Source organism: Thalassophryne amazonica, chromosome 17 (assembly GCF_902500255.1).
Source record: "Thalassophryne amazonica chromosome 17, fThaAma1.1, whole genome shotgun sequence".
Lineage (NCBI taxonomy): Eukaryota > Metazoa > Chordata > Actinopteri > Batrachoidiformes > Batrachoididae > Thalassophryne > Thalassophryne amazonica.
The window spans coordinates 15,061,185-15,085,380 of NC_047119.1; the positions used below are offsets into that span (position 1 = coordinate 15,061,185).

At 41.1% G+C, this 24,196-nt stretch overlaps 1 protein-coding gene across 2 annotated transcripts in view; it reads left to right on the forward strand.

Moving 5' to 3' along the window:
* The window catches only part of LOC117529417 (netrin-G2), a 177,640-nt gene that overhangs the window by 99,701 nt on the left and 53,743 nt on the right, over positions 1-24,196 (forward strand). For both annotated transcript variants that reach the window (XM_034192193.1, XM_034192192.1), the window contains one exon: positions 21,278-21,450. In XM_034192193.1, the coding sequence (XP_034048084.1) occupies positions 21,278-21,450 (173 nt within the window). The remainder of the gene's footprint in view (positions 1-21,277; positions 21,451-24,196) is intronic.

The following is a 24,196-nucleotide window of genomic DNA, read 5'->3' on the forward strand; positions in this document are numbered from 1 at the left end:
GGAACAGACAGATGAAAAGCCTTTGCAGTACCCGTTGGCCATATTTGATGGCCTTGGGTAAAAATCATCACAGCAGAAAACTACAAAGGTACTCAGAGAGAACACCTTGGTAAGGGCCCCTTCACACATAGTGCGGATTTGGTTGAATTACGTCGAAACAGCACAAAACAGTTTGAATTAATGAACCACAAAAATATTGCGCCGACGGGCAGGCGTGTATAAGCCTGCTGCGAAAGGGGTCTTGCACACTCGTGTACGAACACAGTGCGAGCAACTGGAGTATGTGTAACCACATCGCGCCACTCCTGTGGAATAAATAAAAACCAGCTGGTACCTGTGGAACCACATTGCGCCGCTGCTGTGAAATAAATAAAAAATAAAAACCAGCTGGTAAATGTGGAAGCACATCAAGCCGCTCCTGTGGAAAACAAACAAACAAACAAACAAAATACATGCCACCCATGGGATTTGTACCTGGACTTTACTGATTGCCTGCCCCAAACTTTACCACTGTACTACCGTCACAGGAAAATGCCTGAAATCAACAAAGAGGACATATTTAAAAAAAATAAAAAACATAAAAAACACCCTCTTATCAAGTATGAACCATCTGCCATCTGTTCCTCTGTAGATGACCCATGGTCCCAGATGCACAGTCATGAAATGACATTAATGAAGCAATGGGCTGTTATGTCCGCATTTACTTGTCCGGTGTGTCCAGCCAACCCCGCGCATGTGTCCATGTGGAACAGAGCTCACGTGGGTGACGTGACAGTCAGATCGCCCGCTGTGCGTTATGATCTGATGGTCCATTGTCACCTGGAGCAGCCTGTCAATGTGCGTGCTGTGGGTGGACACACCCCCTGTTAGTTCAGCACAGACACCAACACACCATTTGTACATCCATATATCAGCAGCGCCCCCCCCCCCCCCCCAGCACCAGACCTGGCACCTCACGTGTGTGGCTGTTTTGCAAAGCCACACTCGTGAGGTACTTAGACAAATTTCACATCCAGCTTGACAGTAACTGTCTGCTGACTGTTTTCGTGATGATGATAATACGAATGGCCACACATTTTCTAAGTGCCAAACAAGTGGTGTTAGATGTTCGTGTGTCAGCTGGAATTTGGCTGACACCTGTCACAAGAGGGCTCAATGGGCTCGCACAGTGCACACACTGTCGTTCAGCCGCTGGTGTGCGCAAATAGCAACAGGTGTACTAGGCGTTCAAGGCAGCTACGAATTTACATGTTTTGCATACAATTCCTGCTTCATACACCGACCAAATTCGCACTATGTGTGAAGGGGCCCTAAAGAAAAGCATCATACCCTTCACGCTCGACACACCAAGATAAAAATGTACAAGTAAATATACATACTGTATGTCTGCAATGGTGTTGACCATGTATGACTTTATCACATGACTCCTGTGTGACTTCATTGTGAAGTGATTCATAATCGATCACAAATATTATGCTGATCCATCTAGATAATCCATTCAGACTTCTTTGTTGTTGAAATATTAAAAAAAAAAATTGTTTTGACCTTTGGACATTTCATTTTGGTTCAAACCAAAATAGCAGGGGTGAAAGCTGTTTCAGACCACAGTCTGAACCAAAGTACCAAAATCTGGTCGGACCAAAAGAGGTGGTCTCAAGCCAGATAAAAATGAATCACAGTCTGGCTCGTTTGCAGTGTGAAAATACTTTTTGGATGCTTTGGACTAATTACAAGAAATTAAGGCAAGTTATCACTCACTCCACAGGACAAGAAGAAAAGGGAGCTCATACACAGATTATAGGAGAGGAAGTTTTACTGTACAATACAACAGTAAAGGTGCAACAAAATTAATCTGTTCATGCATTGTTCTCCATTCAGTCGGATTCAATCTTCAGACCCATGCACATCTACAAAGCAGTTACTGTCACATACAGGGAGACACGGCCCACATAGACAATCATGACACAACGTAAGCGTATCGTAGAAAGCTCTTTAGTGCAGCTGCAAAATTGCAATGTGAAACCAAACTAATCGGACCACACATATAAACATGAACCTTTGTATGGATCTTTACTGGAGAAATTACGCATAGTGCAAGTTTGGAATTTTGCACTACTACTCATAGCTTCACAGCAGAGAGAGCAGAGAAGAACTGTCTTCCAACATAACAGATCAAATCTACACTTGCATCTTTGATTTGCCTTCTGGCAAACTGTAGCTGAACTTTCAAGTCTTTTTTTTAAATCCTCCTCTATACCACTTCATCATGAAGCTGTAAAACTGGTGATGCAACATTTAAAACTTGCACTATGCGTAATTTCTCCAGTTGCAGCCACAGACATCTATAACTTGCTCAGGGTTGTTTGGGTGTGTTGGTGGCTTTCCTCACTCGTCTCCTTGCACAGTCAACACTTTTGTGCTCCACACAGATTTACCATAGAGTGCCACACTGTTTATATTTCTACATAAATGATGTAAATAAAGACCAAGACATAATCTGTGTCATGGAAATGTTGATGCATCCATCACCTGACTTGAAATGACTTCCCTTGTCTGGGCGTCACCATGTTGAGATCCCCGCCCACACTAATTCATAATTAATTCATTAATGCATAAAAACGTGGATGGCTCAGTGTGTGATGAAAAAAGCCTGAACACAGTCCTCTCTTCCAGTACAAACCACCAGCTAACAGGCTAGCATCAGTTGTGGTGTTTATTAAATCATATTTTTGTAGACTGTGCCAGGGTTCTGCTAACAATTTACTTTGGTGTGGACATTAAAAGTTATGAGCCGCTTATTTTGTCACTAATCCTGCATTAAGTGGACCTAACGGGTGAACCTACTGACAACTGATGAAAGTGGTAATACCATTAGCATTCAACATTAAATCCGACAAATTTCACAGGAATATTGCCACAGAGATGTTTTAGATGATCCATTTGGACATTTCACCACACAACAAGTCGTATTACTACAGGTATTTACAATGCAATACTCCAAACAAAGGGAGGAGTCACTAGGCTTAGCAGCTGTCACTCACAGCAACCACACCCACAATTATACATAATTTTATGGCTTAAAACATCTTAACCTAAGAAGTTGGAAAAAAAAAAAAAATTCACCCCGCACACAATTGTCATGGTGGTGGAAATTATCTATAGAGACCAAAACATTTTTTGTACCAGACTGTAAACATGACTATTTCTGCTCTAAATTGGACATTTTAACATGGAGTCCTATGGGAATGTGCTGTTTTGGAGCCAGTCTTAAGTGGCCAGTCAAGGAACTGCAATATTTCTGACGTCCAGGTTGAGGACAAAATACAGGCTTGAGTGTTGAAAGTTGGTCTGCCATTGTTCTCATTAGCCTCATTAGGCTCGGACTGTGCTGCAGCATTCCACCAGCAGGTTATGCATTTGTAGTATCAATAGACGGAGATGTGAGTAGTGCGTGTGCTTTGTCAGTGACGGCTGACTGAACATGGGGTGTGTGTGCGCGTGTGTCTCTCCTGCTGAGTCAGAGCCGCATCGATGCTTTCTGTCATCACAGGTTAGTGTACGTCAGTGCCGTCCCTCCTCCTGCTCCTCCTCTCGGTCTCACTGCTTGTACTCACAGAGGCAGGCGGGTTGACAAGGCTGTGAAACAACTGGCCTCCCCTGCTGCACTCACTCCTCAGCCCCCTGCTCTGTTTTATCCCCATTTTCACCCACACCCACTCTTCTCACACATGTCCACAAACCCACTTCAGCCAACTGCACTCTCCAGTGTGCACCAGAGAAAGACGGCAAAAGAAGGAAAGACCAAGGGATGACACCATCAGGGCTGTTATTTATCAACAGTTTGTATGCACAGATTTGTGCGTAAACTGTGAATATGCACATTTCTAAGCAAAGAATGAAATTTACCAACTTATAGTGCATAGCATTAAGTGGTACAACAGGGAAACTGCAAATACAACCCCTGGCAAAAATGATTGAATCACCGGCCTCAGAGGATGTTCATTCAGTTGTTTAATTTTGTAGAAAAAAAAGCAGATCACAGACATGACACAAAACTAAAGTCATTTCAAATGGCAACTTTCTGGCTTTAAGAAACACTATAAGAAATCAAGAAAAAAAGATTGTGGCAGTCAGTAACGGTTACTTTTATAGACCAAGCAGAGGAAAAAAATATGGAATCACTCAATTCTGAGGAAAAAATTATGGAATCACCCTGTAAATTTTCATCCCCCAAATTAAAACCTGCATCAAATCAGATCTGCTCATTGACATTGACCCTATGCCATGACATTGACCCTATGTGTCTTTTTGCAAGGAATGTTTTTGCAGTTTTTGCTCTATGGCAAGATGCATTATCATCTTGAAAAATGATTTCATCATCCCCAAACATCCTTTCAATTGTCCAAAATATCAACGTAAACTTGTGCATTTATTGATGATGTAATGACAGCCATCTCCCCAGTGCCTTTACCTGACATGTAGCCCCATATCATCAATGACTGTGGAAATTTACATGTTCTCTTCAGGCAGTCATCTTTATAAATCTCATTGGAAAGGCACCAAACAAAAGTTCCAGCATCATCACCTTGCCCAATGCAGATTTGAGATTCATCACTGAATATGACTTTCATCCAGTCATCCACAGTCCACGATTGCTTTTCCTTAGCCCATTGTAACCTTGTTTTTTTCTGTTTAGGTGTTAATGATGCCTTTCGTTTAGCTTTTCTGTATGTAAATACCATTTCCTTTAGGCGGTTTCTTACAGTTCGGTCACAGACGTTGACTCCGGTTTCCTCCCATTCGTTCCTCATTTGTTTTGTTGTATATTTTTCGATTTTTGAGACATATTGCTTTAAGTTTTCTGTCTTGACGCTTTGATGTCTTCCTTGGTCTACCAGTATGTTTGCCTTTAACAACCTTCCCATGTTGTTTGTATTTGGTCCAGAGTTTAGACACAGCTGACTGAACAACCAACATCTTTTGCAACATTGCGTGATGATTTACTCTCTTAAGAGTTTGATAATCCTCTCCTTTGTTTCAATTGACATCTCTCGTGTTGGAGCCATGATTCATGTCAGTCCACTTGGTGCAACAGCTCTCCAAGGTGTGTTCACTCCTTTTTAGATGCAGACTAATGAGCAGATCTGATATGATGCAGTTGTTAGTTTTGGGGATGAAAATTTACAGAGTGATTCCGTAATTTTTTCCTCAGAATTGAGTGAGTCCATATTTTTTTCCTCTGCTTGGTCTAAAAAAGTAACCGTTACTGACTGCCACAATCTTTTTTTCTTGATTTCTTATAGTGTTTCTTAAAGCCAGAAAGTTGCCATTTGAAATGACTTTAGTTTTGTGTCATGTCTGTGATCTGCTTTTTTTCTACAAAATTAAACAACTGAATGAACATCCTCCGAGGCCAGTGATTCCATAATTTTTGCCAGGGGTTGTAGAAAGAATTGCTGCTGTCACAGCGTGCAACCTCATACACATAAGTTCTTTATTTCCTCCAATTAATAAGTACACATTGAGCAAACATGTCTCGTTAGAAACAGCCTTTAGCTTTTGAACAGCTTTTGATTTCAAAGTCGGTAACAAGCACCTCAATGGCCGCCTGCTATTACAAGGCATGAATCAAATAGTTTCTGTCCTGCAAGTTTATATTATTATGATGATGTTATTTTTGTTGCTCAAATTTCATTAGTAGAGATTTTATCTTAATGACAGCAACGCAGTGACGAGACAGGAGTGCAAAGGATTCTGGGACAACTGAAATGATAAATAATTTACATACTTGTACTTATGTTAATTGGACAGTTTTTTTGCTGGTTCTTGTGTTGAGCTTGTTCAAGTTATCTGCACAGCTGATTGTAATGTCTCAATTGGGAAAAAAAAAGTGATACTATGTGTGAATGGTTGTTAACAATGACTGGGTTAATGTTGGTCATCCTAATGCATAAGCATCCCAAACAAAAGTTTCTTTTCTTCAATCTGTTGTTTTGTCGAGGAATGCAAGGAACACGTGGTTTTTACACAGACGTTTTGTGATCATATATGGTTAATTGAGGGCATTTCTGAATGCAAAAGCCATGAAGGGGCACGAGCATGGTGATTTAGAACATGTTCAATTTATCGACCACTTATACTGACTGATGGACATACAAACAAGTGTGCAACTGTGTGATGAATATGGATTTTTTTTTTCTTGTACTTACACATACCAAATTTTCTTTGTATGACAGAATTTCAAACCTTGTCTACACACACTGTGATTTTATCTTAATGTCAGCAATGCATGGATGTGGCAGGAGTGCAAAGGTTCCTGGGGCAACTGTAATGATAAATAATTTACCTACTTATTCTGTTAATTTGACAGTTTTATGCTGGTTCTTGTCTTGAGCTTGTTCAAGTTATGTGCACATCTGATTGTGATGTCTCAATTAGAACAAAAATGTGATACTATGAGTGAATGGTTGTTACCGACAGTGATGCCGGTAACGCGTTACTCTAATCTGACCACTTTTTTTTAGTAATGCGTCATCTAACGTGTTAATCTTTTCAAATCAGTAATCAGATTAAAGTTACTTCTCCAAGTCACTCTGCGTTACTATTATTTTTGCATTGTGGGTTGATAGCAGCATTAAACTTGGTCTGTGGACAGGAGGTCGGGGTTTGACTGAACTGCCCACTTTAAGCGAGCTGCGAGCTTTTCATCCATGGTTTTTTGCAGCAGCTACGACTCGTCCTACCACCTGCACGAAAATGTTTCAATTCTAGAAGCTCTGAAATGCAATCTGGGACTATTCCAGACAATAAACTGGAGTGAGTGCTAAATCCATTTAGTGAAGAAAAAAACCCAACTTTCCTTATTCAAATTTATTCCAGTAGTATTCTGCTCTTACAAGGATGCAGCAGTTTTCTAGTTTGGCAGATAGTTCTGGAGGAAATCACTGAAGAAATTAACACATTGAAAATATGGTTTGACCGAAACAAATTGTCATTAAATAAGACAGGGATAAAGTGGAGGTGTAATAGTCACTAGGTGTTCACAGGAAACACTTATTTATGTATGTATGTTCATTGTTAGTTGCTTTTATATTTTCTGTTGCGTTTCTATTCAGGTTCTTTTTGCCTCTTTCACTAAAATTGTATATAATAATCATTAGATTATTAATATATAAACAAAAATACATTTAAGAAATATTACAATTTGAAAACAAATGCACCCGAACGTGATGAGAGCTGCTTAATGCTAACTTTTAACATTGAAAATGCCATAGACATGCTAACGGGTTAGCGTCGCTCCTGTTTTTAAGTTATAAAATACATCTATCAACTGTTTCAGAAGACCATAACAGGTCGGTTTAACATAGAAAAGATAAATAATACTCACAGAAGTATGCTCTTTAGGGTTTTAGCGGGGGAAAATTAAGCGAAAGAAAGAATAAACGAAGCAATAGGTCGAAGCATTGCTTCAATCGCGAACCACTGCCTGGATTGGTTCACGGTTCAAAGCAAAGCCGTGCTGCAGAAAAGTTGATTACAGGCGCACATGACGTGAAATATATATATATATATAACATTAAACTGAAGGCAAGAGTAACGAGGCTGTTTGTTTTAAAAATGTAAGGAATAGAAAGTACAGATACTTGTGTGAAAATGTAATGAGTAGAAGTCAGAAGTAGGCAGAAAAATAAGTAAAGGAGTAAAGTATAGATACCTAAAAAGTGTACTTAAGTACAGTAACGAAGTATTTGTACTTCGTTACTTGACACCTCTGCTTCCACACATACCAAATTTTGTTTGTATGACAGAATTTCAAACCTTGTCTACACAGTGTGATTTTATCTTAATGTCAGCAATGCAGGGATGTGACAGGAGTGCAAAGGATTCTGGGACAACTGCAATGATAAATAATTTACCTACTTATTCTGTTAATTGGACAGTTTTATGCTGGTTCTTGTGTTGAGCTTGTTCAAATTTTCTGCACAGCTGATTGTGACATCTCAATTGGAAAAAAAATGTGATACTATGAGTGAATGGTTGTTAACAATGACTGGGTTAATGTTGGTGATCCCAATGCATAAGCACCCCAACCACAAAAGTTTCTTTTCTTCAATCTGTTTGCCACTGTTTTGTCGAGGAACGCAAGGAACAGGTGATTTTTACACGGATGCTTTGTGATCATATATGGTTAATTGAGGGCATTTTAAATTCAAATGACCATGAACGGGCACAAGCATGGTGATTTAGAACATGTTCAATTTATTGACCGCTTATACTGACTGATGGGCATACAACTAGTGTGCAACTATCTAACAAATATGGATTTATTTATTTATTTATTTTTTTTTTGTATTTACACACATACCAATTTTGTTTGTATGACAAATTTCAAAACTTTTCTACACACTGTGATTTTATCTTAATGTCAGCAACGCAGTGACGAGACAGGAGTGCAAAGGATTCTGGGACAACTGCAATGATAAATAATTTACCTACTTATTCTGTTAATTTGACAGTTTCATGCTGGGTTTTGTGTTGAGCTTGTTCAAGTTATGTGCACATCTGATTGTGATGTCTCAATTAGAACAAAAATGTGATACTATGAGGGAATGTTTGTTACCGATGATTGGGTTAATGTTGGTCATCCCATTGCATAAGCACCTCAGTCACAAAAGGTTCTTTCCTTCAATCTGTTTGCCGTTGTTTTGTCGAGGACCGCAAGGAACACGTGGTTTTTACACGGATGCGTTGTGATCATATATGGTTAATTGCGGGCGTTTTTAAATGCAAATGGCCATGAACGGGCACGATTTAGAACATGTTCGATTTATACTTATACTGACTGATGGACATACAACTCGTGTGCAGCTGTCTGACAGATATTTTTTTTGTCTGACAGTTTTTTTTTTGTACTTACACACATACCAAATTTTGTTTGTATGACAGAATTTCAAACCTTTTCTACACACAGTGTGATAAATGAGGTCCCAGGACTCACAGAGGAAACATGGAAAAGTTGGCTTTCTTTAAAAAAAAAAAAAAAAAGCAATGTCTGGGAGATTGCATTGAAAAGTTTGAATCTGAGAGTGAAAATCATAAATACAGTAGGAGCGCAAAGCAAAAAATAAATTAAAAAACAAGAGCAAGGAAGTCAAGTTGTGTCCCTGGAGAGGAATAGAGGAATGAGTACAGTAAGGAGACAGATAAAGCTCTATTAGCTGATGCTTCCAGCTGCTTTCTCAGGCTTTGCCACCACATGACTCCCCCTTGATGTTTGTTTATATTTTTTTTATTTATTCCCCTAATTGCTGTGTGTCTGCTGTCTAAAACCAGCAGCCTTCGTATCATTATAAACACGGGGCCCACATGTCTTTACACAGATGGACTGCAAGATGACTGGACGAGCGCATACAGTAATTATTCTCCCTCCGTGTTGCATTTACACATTACATGCAAAAAAAAAAAAAAAAACATGTATATGATATGATGTTTGGTGCTGGTGAATACATACATGATCAAACATGTACACAGAGTCAGTGCTGAGGTGAGAACTCCGACACAATGCGCGTGTATTGACCTGAACCGGCTAAGTATAACTCCGCCGTTTCGCATCCGTTTCACCCACTTTCTTTTGCTGCTTTCCTCTGCTCACCTTCTCTTATTTCATCTTTCGCTCTGAGTAAATAGACAGGGCTGTGATGGATCAAGCTGTCCTGTCTTAACTTCCTTCAGCTCAGAGCTGATGCTCCCACTTTGATGACTTGTGAAGTCAGACATCTTGCACATTAACATATGATTTTTGCCCATGTATTATTTGTGCACGGAGGGGGAGGAGGGGACTGAAGAACGGGATCTGGAGAAATCTCTATGCAAGCTGTCATCCCAGAGAGAGAGAGAATGCTTGAAAAGTTGAGTGTCACATTATTCATGCAGAAGGAGCGCAGGGACAGGAGTAGTCCTGGTGTCCGTGTGCTATACCATGGGGTAGGAGTCAGAAAATCAGGTTAAGGAGAAGGTGTGTCCACCAAATTCTAACCCTCAGTGCTTCACCTTTTCCACAATATTTGAATAACAATTCAATAATCAATGTTTAAAATTCTAAAATAGGATGACAAAGATAAGATTCTAGATGAAAATACACCAACTCATACTCACATACTTTAATATCAGACTACATCAGTTTTCAAGGTAATTAATTTGCTCAATTATGCTGCATCCACTCACACTTGAAAATAATAGTAAGGAAACCTGTTTGTTTAGAAGGGGATTCAAATATAATAATAATACATACATACATACATACATACAGTAGTGTTCAGAATAATAGTAGTGCTATGTGACTAAAAAGCTTAATCCAGGTTTTGAGTATATACCAGTAGGTACCAGTAGATTCAGTAGATTCTCACAATCCAACAAGACCAAGCATTCATGATAGCACACTCTTAAGGCTATGAAATTGGGCTATTAGTTTAAAAAAAAAAAAGTAGAAAAGGGGGTGTTCACAATAATAGTAGTGTGACATTCAATCAGTGAGTTTGTCAATTTTGTGGAACAAACAGGTGTGAATCAGGTGTCCCCTATTTAAGGATGAAGCCAGCAGCTGTTGAACATGCTTTTCTCTTTGAAAGCCTGAGGAAAATGGGACATTCAAGACATTGTTCAGAAGAACAGCTTAGTTTGATTAAAAGTTGATTGGAGAGGGGAAAACTTATACGCAGGTGCAAAACAATTATAGGAAGTTCATCTACAATGATCTCCAATGCTTTAAAATGGACAAAAAACCAAGACGCGTGGAAGAAAACGGAAACAACCATCAAAATGGATAGAAGAATAACCAGAATGGCAAAGCTCACCCACTGATCAGCTCCAGGATGATCAAAGACAGTCTGGAGTTACCTGTAAGTGCTGTGACAGTTAGAAGACGCCTGTGTGAAGCTAATTTATTTGCAAGAATCCCCCGCAAAGTCCCTCTGTTAAATAAAAGACATGTGCAGAAGAGGTTACAATTCGTCAAAGAACACATCAACTGGCCAAACCAGCAGTTTGAACATAATAGTTTTGAGTTTGTAGTGTCAACAGCAGAATGCTACTATTATTGTGAACACCCCTTTGTCTACTTTTTTTTTTTACTAATGGCCCAATTTCACAGGCTTAAGAGTGTGCATATCATAAATGCTTGATCTTGTTGATTGTGAGAATCTACTGAATCTACTGGTACCTTGTTTCCCATGTAACAATAAGAAATATACTCAAAACCTGGATTAATCATTTTAGTCACATAGCACTACTTTTATTCTGAACACTACTGTATATATATATATATATATATATATATATATATATATATCTTCAACCGCTTATCCGGGATTGGGTTGCAGGGGCAACAGCTCAAGCAGGGGCACTCAACAACTTCCCTTTCCCGGGCCACATTAGCCACCTCTGATGAGTAGATACAGAGGCGTTCCTAGGTCATTGTGGAGATATAATCTCGCCACCTAGTTCTGGGTCTTCCCCAAGGTCTCCTTCTCAGCTGCTCATGCCTGAAACAAGGCACATACCTGTAAGTATATGCAAATGGAAGGTTGAATTTCATTTTACACTTGCAGCCATTAACGTGCAAAATCCTCATGTATTCGCCCTATTGACGTATCCCCATAATCTCTTGCGCCAGAGAGTTGCTGCAGTCAAACAACATATAGAGAATCCACATGATGACAATTGTAAATGAATGTTATACTACAAAAATATTATTTTTTATGCTTTTCGTCACGTTAATAAGAGACTGCTGCATGATACCCTGAAAACTTGTTAAAACAATTATAACAAATAATCCGTGCCTGCTACATTTAATCTGTGTGGAATTTAATAAATGCAAACTGAATTTCAGACATATTATACGAGGTCTGTGAGAAAAGTATCTGACCTTTGTATTTTTTTCAAAAACTATATGGATTTGAATCATGTGCGCTTGCATCAGACAAGCTTGAACCTTCGTTGCGCATGCGTGAGTTTTTTCACGCCTGTCGGTTGCGTTATTCGTCTGTGGGCAGGCTTTGAGTGAGCACTGGTCCACCCCCCTCATCGGATTTTTATTGTCAGGGAAATGGCTGAGAGGCTGCCGCTTTGCTCCATGAATTGTTTTTTCAGAAACTGTTAGAGACAGCCAGTTGGAAACCATTCGAAAGATTCAGATGGATTTCGGTGAAGATTCTGTCGGTATCACATGATTTAAGGACCATTAAAACTGGATTAAAAATGGCCCACGGCGGCGGAGGGCGCACCACGCCCCGAGCGGCCATCGACGGGCTGGAATGAGCAGATCACTTCCAAATTTAAGGCTCTGTTGATGCAGGACGTCGTGTGACTAGCAGAGAAGTTTCAGAAGAGGTCGGGATCAGCACTTTATCGGCACATTCCACTGTTAAAGGAGATTTTGTAATGAAAGACGTGCGGACGGATTCACGCGTCGGGACGCAGCTGCTCACAGCCACTGGACAAACAACACATCCGTGTTGGAAGTCTCACAGGACAAGTTGGAACATGCCCAGCTGTTAAACAATTTCTCATATACTCACTCGACTGAAAAGCCATCAAAAGCCATCTGAATCTTCTGAATGGTTTCCAACACGGAGGTGTTTTTTTTTTTTTTTTTTTGCACGCAATGAGCAGCTCCGTGCCGACGCGCGAAATCCTCCACACGTCTTCATTACAAAATCTCCCTGTAACAGTGGAATGTGCCGCAAAAGTGCTATGTCCAGCTCTCTTGCCATTTCTGTGGTAGTCACACGATGTCCCGGATCAACACAGCGTTCAGTTTAGAAATGATCTGGTTGTTCCAGCCTGTCGATGGCCGCTCAGTGCGCCGCGTGCCCTCCGCCGCTGTGGGCCGTCTTTAAAAAGGTTTTAACACTCCTTAATCCGTGTGACGCCGACAGAATCTTCACCGAAATCCATCTGAATCTTTAATGGTTTCCAACTGGCTGTCTCTAACGGTTTCTGAAAAAAATTCATGGAGCAAAGCGGCAGCCTCTCAGCCATTTCCCTAACAATAAAAATCCGACGAGCGGGGTGGACCAGTGCTCACTCAAAGCCTGCCCACAGGTGAATGACACAACCGACAGGCGTGAAAAAACTCACGCATGCGCACGAAGGTTCAAGCTTGTCTGATGCAAGCACACGATTCAAATCCATATAGTTTTTGAAAAAAATAAAAAGGTTGGGTAGTTTTCTCACAGACCTCGTATATATTAGTCTGGAACAAAGAGGACAAACAGTGTTGTAAAGAACAATAATCAAGACTTTACAGAGCAAACTTCACTTTCCCCCAGAACGACATGATCAGGAAGCGAGCGTAGCTCACAGCAGCTCCCATTGAAAATAACGGAGAGACAGCCTGTGATTCTCACATGTTTACATACTCGTAAAACAAATGCAGTAACAACGTCTAGAAACCCAGAGAATATATTCATGAGAGTTTTAGGCACAATATAAAAATAGTTTTATGTTGCAATGTTCATGGTGTTGTCCGTGTGCAGCAGTTAAAGTGCAGCGTGATCAGAGCGTTCCAATGAAGTTCTCAATGTTACTGAGATCTCACAGCACGGCGACCTCTTCGAAGTTTTGCGGGATTTGAAACGTCAATAAGGCGAATATACTGCTGTCGCTGTCATGTTACCACCCGCTATCAATTGTCCAGATTGTATTAGTAAATCACCCTCAAAACTGTCTTCACCCAAATGCACAAAAGTTTGGAAAGCTCACACAATGTAGGACTTGTTACCTGGAATCTTAGTTTTGTCACTGCTCAGTGCCCGCGTGGTTTTTGAGGGGTTCTGATCATTTCCCCTACTTGTGGCAACTTGTGTGGTTGTAGAAAATCACTCTGATCTTCAGATATTGATTTTACGTTACAGGTTCTTGATCTTGCGCTCAGCGGCGCTTCCTCTCTCCAGATGAGAGAGATAAGGTTTGTCACTGAAGACGCGGGAAATGAGGAGCAGTGATGTGTTGGCAGCTGTCAGTTACTCTGCACAGGCGATCGGTCCCTGTGCCTCCGTGTCTCTGATCTGTCGTCTGTCACTGCCTCTCACAGACAAATGCATCAGAATCGCAGGATGCACAGACACACCTGTCTCATTTCACACACATGCACGGAATGAAAGAGAGATGTACGAGTTTCTCTCGTCGCTAAGTGGACAGCTCGTGTCCTTCAAAAAGCCTGCAGGAAACAGGCCTTGTCGGTGGATGGGTTCTCGCTGGCACGTCCTGTCAGACCCATCCAGGCGATCACAGAGGATTCTGAGAAATTTATGCGAGTGCAAGGAACAACGTGACTTAACACACAACTCATTGCGGTTGTCTCTTTTCTGTAATTTTAAGTTACATCCTATATTATTTCCAGTGAAAAGTGCACTTAAAGAGGGACTGATGTGCAAAAATCTGTTTTTCTTACCTTTTAGAGTTAAATGTGGTTGAGTCGTGTTAAACCACCTCAATGTCAACAGTTCTGTCTTTGTGCCTGCCAAAACTCCAGCGCAGAGTATAATTTAGACCACAAACAACTCAGTTTCAAATATAAATATAATAGTACAAATAGAAAAATAATGATCTATAAATAAATCTTCAAATGTATATACACCCATGTTGTATTGTCATTTTAGCAGCATAGAGGGACTGCACAATGCAAACCATGAGCAGTGCCAAGGCAATGCAGCAGATTACTGCAATAATCACATGGCATGGTGCTATGTTTATGTTCTCGATGGCGCAACTGATCGCACTCATAACGTGAGTTTTTTTCCACTTGTGTACAGATCTCTGGTCTCATCAGACCAGAGAATTTTGTTTCTTGTGATCTGAGAATCCTTCAGGTGTCTTTTGACAAACTCCAGGTGGGCTGCCATGTGACTTTTACTAAGGAGTGGCTTCCATCTGGACACTCTACCATACAGGCCTGATTGGTGGATTGCTGCAGAGATGGTTGTCCTTCTGGAAGGTTCTCCTCTCTTCCACAAAGGAATGCTGGAGCTTTGACAGAGTGACCATCAGGTTCTTGGTCACCTCCCTGACTAAGACCTTCTCCCCCGATCACTCATTTAGAACGGGCGTCCAGCTCTAGAAAGAGTCCTGGTGGATCAGAACTTCTTCCATTTACAGATGATGGAGGGCCACTGTGCTCATTGGACCTTCAAAGCATCAGAATTGTTTCTGTACCCTTCCCCGGATTTTGTGCCTCAAGAAAATCCTGTCTCTGAGTCTACAGACAATTCCTTTGACTTTATGTTTGGTTTGTGCTCTGACATACACTGTCAACTGCAGGACCTTATATGTAGACAGGTGTGTGTCTTTCCAAATCATGTCCAGGTCAACTGAATATATTCCATTAATGCTGTTGAAACATCTCAAGGATGATCAGTAGGAACAGGATGCACCTGAGCTCAGTTTTGACCTTCATGGTGAACAGTGATGCCGGTAACGCGTTACTTAGTAACGCGTTACTCTAATCTAACCACTTTTTTTTAGTAACGAGTAATCTAACGCGTTAATCTTTTCAAATCAGTAATCAGATTAAAGTTACTTCTCCAAGTCACTGTGCGTTACTATTATTTTTGCATTGTGGGTTGATAGCAGCATTAAACTTGGTCTGTGGGCAGGAGCTCGGGGTTCGACTGAACTGCCCACTTTAAGCGAGCTGTGAGCTTTTCATCCGCGTTTTTTGCAGCAGCTACGACTCATCCTCACCTCTTAAAGCACAGTGACAACAGCACACCTGCACTGAGCTTTACAAAGACATTTTTATGCCTTTTTTTCTCCGAGCCGCTTCGTATCTGCTGCTAAAAACAGTTGATCCTCCGCAACGCGTCAACAACTAACACTATTTTCCACTCAAATGCACCTAAACTCTCTTTCTGAGGACCACATGATGTGAAAACGCAATAAAACTTTCTTACCTGTAAATCTGGTCATGTTTTCTGCATAAATAAATGTTATCCATTCTTTGTGCTCAAACGCCAAAGCAGGGGCAAATCCAGCTGGAATGGGGGCGTGGGGCATGGATGTGCCCCCCCCCCCCCCACAACACCCCTAGATTAAAGGTCTGGTTTTGAAGCCCTTTTTTTTTTACAGCTACTAATACTACTTAAAATAATCATAATTTCGACAAGTAAAATGTTTAGAGATAATTTAAATGTTAGAAAAATGTTAGAAAGAATTTAATAGTTACATTTATAAACAATGTAGGTTAAAAATTGCAAGTTTTACTGTTACAGTGCTGTCAACAGTTAAATATGAGGTCAAGAAAGAGGTCTTTATTTTACTTTTTATAAAACAAGTATTTATTTTCATTGAAGTCAAGAAAGGGTGACTATAAAGTGAGTTTTGGCAAAACAGGTATCATTGTCATTTTGAGGTGGCAGAGGGTTGTTGTCGACAGCTGGGGAAAGTAACTAAAAAAGTAACTACTAATCTAACTTAGTTACTTTTACAATTGAGTAATCAGTAAAGTAATTAAATTACTTTTTCAAGAAGTAATCAGTAATCAGTAACTGGATTACTTTTTCAAAGTAACTGTGGCAACACTGATGGCGAAGGCTGTGAATACTTGTGTACACGTGATTTCTTACTTTTTTATTTTCTTAGTTTTTTATTTTAATAAATTAAAAAAAAAACGTTTTTCACATTGTCATTATGGGATATTGTGTGTAGAATGTTGAGGGAAAAAATTAATTTCATCCATCTTGGAATAAGGATGTAACATAAAAAATATTGTGGAAAAAGTGTAGCGCTGTGAATACTTTCTGGATGCATGCTGGATGCACCGCATGGGACATAACAGACAAAACAAAATTCCTCTTTGATCTGGTGCATCAAAATTCACCAGACATGAAAGGGTTTGTCCTCACTGTATGACCTTTTCATGTGGTGAGTTACAAGATGTTAGCATGGATTGTTTCGGAGTTATTGTGTTAACAATGTGGAGGGGATGGACTCAATCATTCATTCATCTATTCACTCACATGCATTTTAGAGGGCATGTGCCTGGGCTTTACCAGGGCCTAGGAACACCTGTTGACCTACGCCAAAAGACATGTAATATGACCCTTATTTAATCTTATAAAAATAGTGTTACGAATGGTAAGCCAGCAGCAAAAAAGAAAAAAACAGAATAGATGAGTAAGTGCAGAATAGTGTGAGGAAGGAAGATTGAAGTCGTCATCTCTCCAGAATACTGGGGCCATTCTTTGAATATTTGATGCAGACTGATAGCTGTTCACCCCAGTGGAACAAACTGGATTGGAGTCCAGTCGCTCATCTGGAAAAGACTGTAATTTAAAGTCGTAGCTGCCGAGTGTCCTTAAGATCCTCATTTTCTTCCCATCAGGACTTCAGCCTCTTTCTGCCCACTTGGGCTCTCTGCCCTTGTGGAGTGCACATGTGCAAAGCGCACACAACCGCCTTTGTGCAAAAACACTCAAAGTCATGCAAACATATACACACACATGCTCACAGAAAGGAACTACACACCCAGTGACTGTAAAGAACAATCTGTGTCCAAACAGGTTTTGTGAAGAGAGAGCGAGGAAAACAGAATTACCAACAGTCTTTAACGCACATTATTTACACGCCTGCTACTCACCACTTGCCTAATATCAATCTACAGAGTATAAATCAGAAAAACCACCTCAATAAACAAACAAACAAACAAAAAAACCTCTCCTTTTTCCTATTTGGGATCAACACAGTGGAACACACATCTCTGTCTTCTGCCACACAAAACACATCCATACACCTCCACTTCGGTTTCTCTTTTATTCTCCTGTCTTGTGGCTCCATCCTCAGCATCCTTCTCCCTATATACACAATTCAACTTGATTTATTTCATTTATATAGTGTCAAATCACAACAAAGCTGCCACAAGGCGCTTCACACAAGTAAGGTCTAACCTTACCAACCCCTAGAGCAAGCCCACAGGCAACAGTGGTAAGGAAAAACTCCCTCTGATGATGTTGAGGAAGAAACCTCAAGCAGACCAGACTCAAAGGGGGTGACCCTCTGCTTGGGCCATGCGACCGACACAGCTGACAATACAAATATACAGGAACTTTTGGGAATCCATGCTGGTGTCCAGGACAGGAGGCATGCAGAAGAAGACGCCCACTCCTATTTCTGAATGGAGCCGCACCTCAATCAGAGAGAAAAAACAGAATCAGGTGGCAGAAAGACAACAAATACAGAATAATTTGTCAGCATTAAGCAACAAGAAAACCGAAAAAAAAAAAATGCTAAGGTGATCGCCAGCCACGAGCCCTAGTTTCACTAAAAGCCTCAGACTTTAGAAAAGTTGAGGCTGCGACCCGCTCCATTTGTAATATAATCTGTATTTGCCCTATTAAGGTTTCAAATCCCACAAAACTTCAAAGAGGTCGCCACGCTGCAAGATCTCAGTAACACTGAGAACTGCACTGAGACGCTCTGATCGGGCTGCACTTTAACCGCTGCACATGAACAACACCATTAACATCGCAACATAAAACTATTTTTATATTGTGCCTAAAACTCTCGTGAATATATTCTCTGGGTTTATAGATTTTTTTATAGACCTCCCGGGGGATTATGGGATACATCAATAGGGTGAATATACTAATATACAGATATGAAGGCAAGTTTCTTTCACTTGAGGCAGCTCGCTAAGATAAAGCCCTCACTTTTAAGGCATCACTTGGAGATTTTAATCCATGCTTTTGTCATGACTCGGCTGGACTATAGTAATGCGTTGTACGTCGGTTTGAGTCAGGCCTCGCTTGCACGGCTGCAGCTGGTTCAGAATGCTGTAGCCCATCTTTAAAACTGGATCCCAGAAGCATGACCATATTTCACCCATTCGTTCTTCCCTTCACTGGCTGCCAGTTCAATATCATATTGATTTTAAATTTTTATTGTCTGTTTTTAAATGTCTCAATGATCTTGCCCCACATTATCTGTGTGACCTGCTCGTGTCTTATTCCCCATCACGTCCTCTTAGGTCACGAGGTCAAGCTCTGCTTGTAGTTCCTCAGACCAAGCTCAAACTTAGAGGTGATAGAGCTTTTTCTGTTGTTGGTCCCAGATTGTGGCGTGACCTGCCTCTCTGTATCAGGGAGGCGGATACACTTCCAGTCTTTAAATCTCACCTTAAAACATATTTGTTTTCTTTGGCTTTTGACTAGAGAGTTGATTATTTTAGTTGTACAGATCTTTGGTCAAACTTGTCATTTTTAAAATGTGCTCCACAAATAAACTGGATTAGATTGGAATGTACACTATACGAGGTCTGTCCAAAAAGTATCCGACCTTTTTATTTTTTGCAAAAACCTTATGGATTTGAATCACGTGTGATTGCATCAGCCAAGCTTGAACCTTCATGCTCATGCGTGAGTTTTTTCACACCTGTCGGTTGCGTCATTCGCCTGTGAGCAGTCTTTGTGTGAGCATTGGTCCACCCCTCTCGTCAGATTTTTATTGCGACTAAATGTCTGAACGATTTGGAGCTTTGCTACATCAATTTTTTCCAGAAACTGTGAGAGACCTCCAGGTGGTAACCATTCGGAAAATTAATATGGCTTTCAGGGACGATTTTATGGGGATTACACAGATTAAGGAGTGCTCCAGCCAGTTTAAAGACCGCCCACAGCTGCTGAGAGCGCGCTGCGCTCTAGGAGCGCCGATCGACAGGCTGAAACGACCAGATCATTTCCAACGTGAAGGCTTTGTTGAGCCGGGACGTCGTCTGAGTTTCACAGAAAGGCAGAAGGCATGGATATCAGCACTTTTTCGGCACATTCCACTGTTACAGGAGTTTTTTTATGGCGCGGGACAAAACCACCTCCGTGTTGGTCTCACAGGACGGCTTTCAGGTGGCTTCCGGTTGCTTTTCAGTCATATGAATATCTGAGAAATTGAGCATGAGCTGGACATGCCCCAACATGTCCTGTGAGGCTTCATCACGGCGTTGCTTTGCGCCATGCTGATGTCCACGTCTTTCGCAATTCCTGTGCTAGTCAGACGACATACAGGATCAAGACAGCGTCCAGCTTAGAAATGGCACATTCCACTGTTACAGGAGGTTTTGTCATGGAAAGAGGAGCGGAGGAATTCCGCGCGTCGCGGTGGAGCCGCATGGCGCAAAGCAACGCCGTGATGAAGCCTCACAGGACATGTTGGGGCATGTCCAGCTCATGCTCAATTTCTCGGATATTCACACGACTGAAAAGCAACCGGAAGCCTTCTGAAAGCCACCTGAAAGCCGTCCTGTGAGACCAACACGGAGGTGGTTTTGTCCCGCGCCATGAGCAGCACGGTGGCGCAATCCTCCGCTTCTCTTTCCATGAAAAAAACTCCTGTAACAGTAGAATGTGCCGAAAAGTGCTGATGTCCACGCCTTCTGCCTTTTTGTGAATTTCAGACGACGTCCCGGATCAACAAAGCCTTCACATTGGAAATGATCTGGTTGTTTCATCGGGGTTTGAGCCTGTCGATCGGCACTCGGAGCGCAGCGCGCTCTCAGCAGCTGTGGGTGGTCTTTAAACCGGCTGGAGCACTCCTTAATCTGTGTAATCCCCATAAAATCGTCCCTGAAAGCCATATTAATTTTCCGAATAGTGTCCACCTGGAGGTCTCTCACAGTTTCTGGAAAAAAAATTGATGCAACAAAGCTCCAAATTGTTCAGACATTTATTCGCAATAAAAATCCGACAAGGGGGGTGGACCAGTGCTCACACAAAGCCTGCTCACAGGCGAATGACGCAACCGGCAGGTGTGAAAAAACTCACGCATGCGCACGAAGGTTCAAGCTTGGCTGATGCAATCACACGTGATTCAAATCCATATAGTTTTTGAAAAAAATAAAAAAGGTTGGTTACTTTTTGGACAGACCTCGTATACCCTAGGTCTCTCTTCTGTACATGTCCAAACCATCTCCATCTCACCTCTCTGACTTCATCGATTAACCGTCTTACATCCTATTGCTAATCATGTCCATCGTGGACACTTCCAAGGAAAATCGTAGCACTTTTAGGTCCACCTGCTGTCTTTTTGTTTGCACCGCTGTCTCTAAGCTGTACAATACAACTGGTCTCACTATCATCTTTTGGCATTTGGCCTATGACCTTGACTGTTTACTGACCCACACATATTCCACTAAGTTTGGTCCACATCAGAGCAAAACTCTCACGGGTATACCATTGATCTTGACACTCTAAAACTTTATGGGTTCTCTCTCTCTCTTCTCTGCTCTTCAAAGGTGCAAGTGTAACCTCCATGCCTCCCAGTGCCTGCTGCAGGATGGGAACCTCCAGTGCCAGTGTGAACATAACACCACTGGCCAGGACTGCCAGCGCTGTAAAAAAGGCTTCAAAGCAAAGTCCTGGAAGGCCGGCTCCTACCTGCCAGTACCCAACGGAACCCCGAACACCTGTACGTACCAGAACTCAAGAACATCCTTTATATTCATGCTCAGTTATCCATTACATCACTACAGTTTACATAATACTCCAGGTGCCTGAACTCTGGGGATTTGGGGTCGTTGCTTTACTCATGAACGTGAACATTAATTTAAATGATAAACACTTGGTCACTGCTGTAATAAAATAGAGAAAGCTACAATAGAAAATTAACGGGCTACTCTGTTTGCACCCATAAATCTGAAGGTGGATTATCACACAGCATGTTGATCAAAAAATAAAAAAGAGAAACCAAACTCATTTTCAAACGGCCCTGCTTCTAATCTGTGAAGCATTTATTTTACATTAATTCACAAATGTTCCTGCTTAAAAAAAAACAGTAAGTCAGCTTTATAAAAATATTGCTCTTATGTGCAATTACTAACCAGGTTTACATGAGAGATCGTTTTAGATATTTAATTTAACAAGCTTGTTGGATGCTCCATTAACTGCTGATGTTCCTTTTTGTTTTGCGGCCCTCTAATGTGATTGTACCTCAGGGCCCTGTTAGCGCGTTACTGTTGTGGCTTCACACTCGCTTAGCTCTGTGTCCTGTTAGCTGATACTGGGTCGATGACTACGCTGTAAACTACCATCCAGTACCCTGTTTGCAAAGCTGGAGAGCAAAAAACAGAATAAATTCCACGTTAAGCATAATGCTTAACCCTAACCCTAACCCTTCACAGTGTGAACCTACCACATTCAGTCATAATTATGAACAAGAATTATAGACTGTAATTATATACACATTATAATTATAATTAATATATAATAATAATAATATAATAATTATATACACGCAAACACCGAATCCCAAAACTACGGAAGTGTATGGCATTCCACTGGATAAAAAAATGTGACCGCTGATCTCATAATTAAGAGAAAAGATCTCGTAATTACGCTCCTCGTAATTACAAGATCTTTTCTTGTAATTACGAGATCAGATCCAGTGAATACAATACGCTTACGTACAAAACAACTCAACCGAGGAGTAAAGTGTCCCTCAATCATCCATGATTTATACAATTTAAAAACAGGAAGAACTATAATCTAAACTTCTCTAATCCCCGGTGTATATCACAGTATATGACCTCAAATGGGAATCACACGTGATGGTTAAATACAAATTTATTCCAGTTGCAGCCAGGATGGATTTTTAAGATTCCATCGAGTCACTGTTAGCACCTTTGGCACTTTCAACGTCTGACATCAAAGTGTTTACACACAAACATCCTGTATCCACCCCAAGCTTATATCAATCAATTTCTATACACTGAAAAAAGAGAACAGTTGAACCAACTTTAAAAAGCATTACAATTGGTAAAACCTGAATGAATTAAGTTGTTTGAACTTAAGTTTGTAAATTAGATCAACTCTAGATCAACTGTAACTTACAAACGTAAGTTCAAACAACTTAATTCATTCAGGTTTTGCCAATTTTAATGCTTTTTTAAAGTTGATTCTTTTTTCAGTGTAGAAAACATGCACTCGTTGACTACTTCATTAGTCTGCCAAATGAACTGCTCATTAAAGCAAACATCGGCGCAGTGGTCAAGAGGATATGTTGAACTTCAACCTAAGCATCAGAATGGAGAAGAAAGGGGATTTAAGTGACTTTGAATATTGTTCAGAATATGTTTTGAATATGGTTCAGAGGAGGTGGACATGGACATGAGTTGGGCAATCAATATTTACACTTGGGTTCAATTCCTAATCACGCTACTTGCCTGTACCTGTAGACAAGACCCTTACCGCAAACTACTTTGCTCCAGTCCACTCGACTTGGCCGGCAAAGTAACTTGTATCATAGTGGTATCCCATCCAGCAGACATCGTAGGCTTTCATTGTAGGCTCTGGGGAGGTGATGGTCTAGTGGTTAAGCGTTGGGCTTGAGACCAGAGGATCCTCGATTCCAACCCCAGCCTGACTGGAAAATCACTAAGAGCCCTTGGGCAAGGTCCTTAATCCCCAAGTTGCTCCCGGTGTGTAGTGGGCGCCTTGTATGGCAGCAGCCTGACATCGGTGTGTGAATAGGTGAGGCATAATTGTAAATCGCTTTGAGCATCTGATGCAGATGGAAAAGCGCTATATAAATGCAGCCCATTCATTTATTCATCCGCTTCATGATATTCAATCTGGAGATAAGCACCAATGGGCATCAGGGCCTGGATAGGACAGGATGGATGGCAGAGGTTAGAGAAGAATGGTGGGACTGGTTCAAGCTGATAGAAAAGCAACAGAAACTCAAACAACCACTTGTTACATCTAAGGGACATCTCTCAATGCACAGTATGTTGAACACTGAAGTGGATTTGCTACAGCAGCAGAAGACCACACCAGGTAGTCAAGGTCAGCAAAGACACAGACTCAGCAAAATCAGTAAAACTGGGGGGGAAATAATGTTTTCTAGCTACAAAGATAGGGTGAGTGTTTGGCCTTGTATCAACATTTCACCTTTTGTAACATCTTGCTGAATCTGTGCAACAAAGAATCAAGGCAGCTTTGGAGCACCTCTGAAGCAGGTCCAACCCAGTGCTGGCACGGTGCACCAAATGAAGTGGCCGGTGCATGTATCTGAACAGAGTATGTACAGATTTGTTGACCATTCTGGGATCCAGAAGAAGCGAGTTGAATGCTGTGCTAAGAAAAGAGAATTTGTGCTCCCTCCTCGTTGTTGAAAACATATCCGAGTAACGATGGCGGTGGAACGTCTCTTAGAG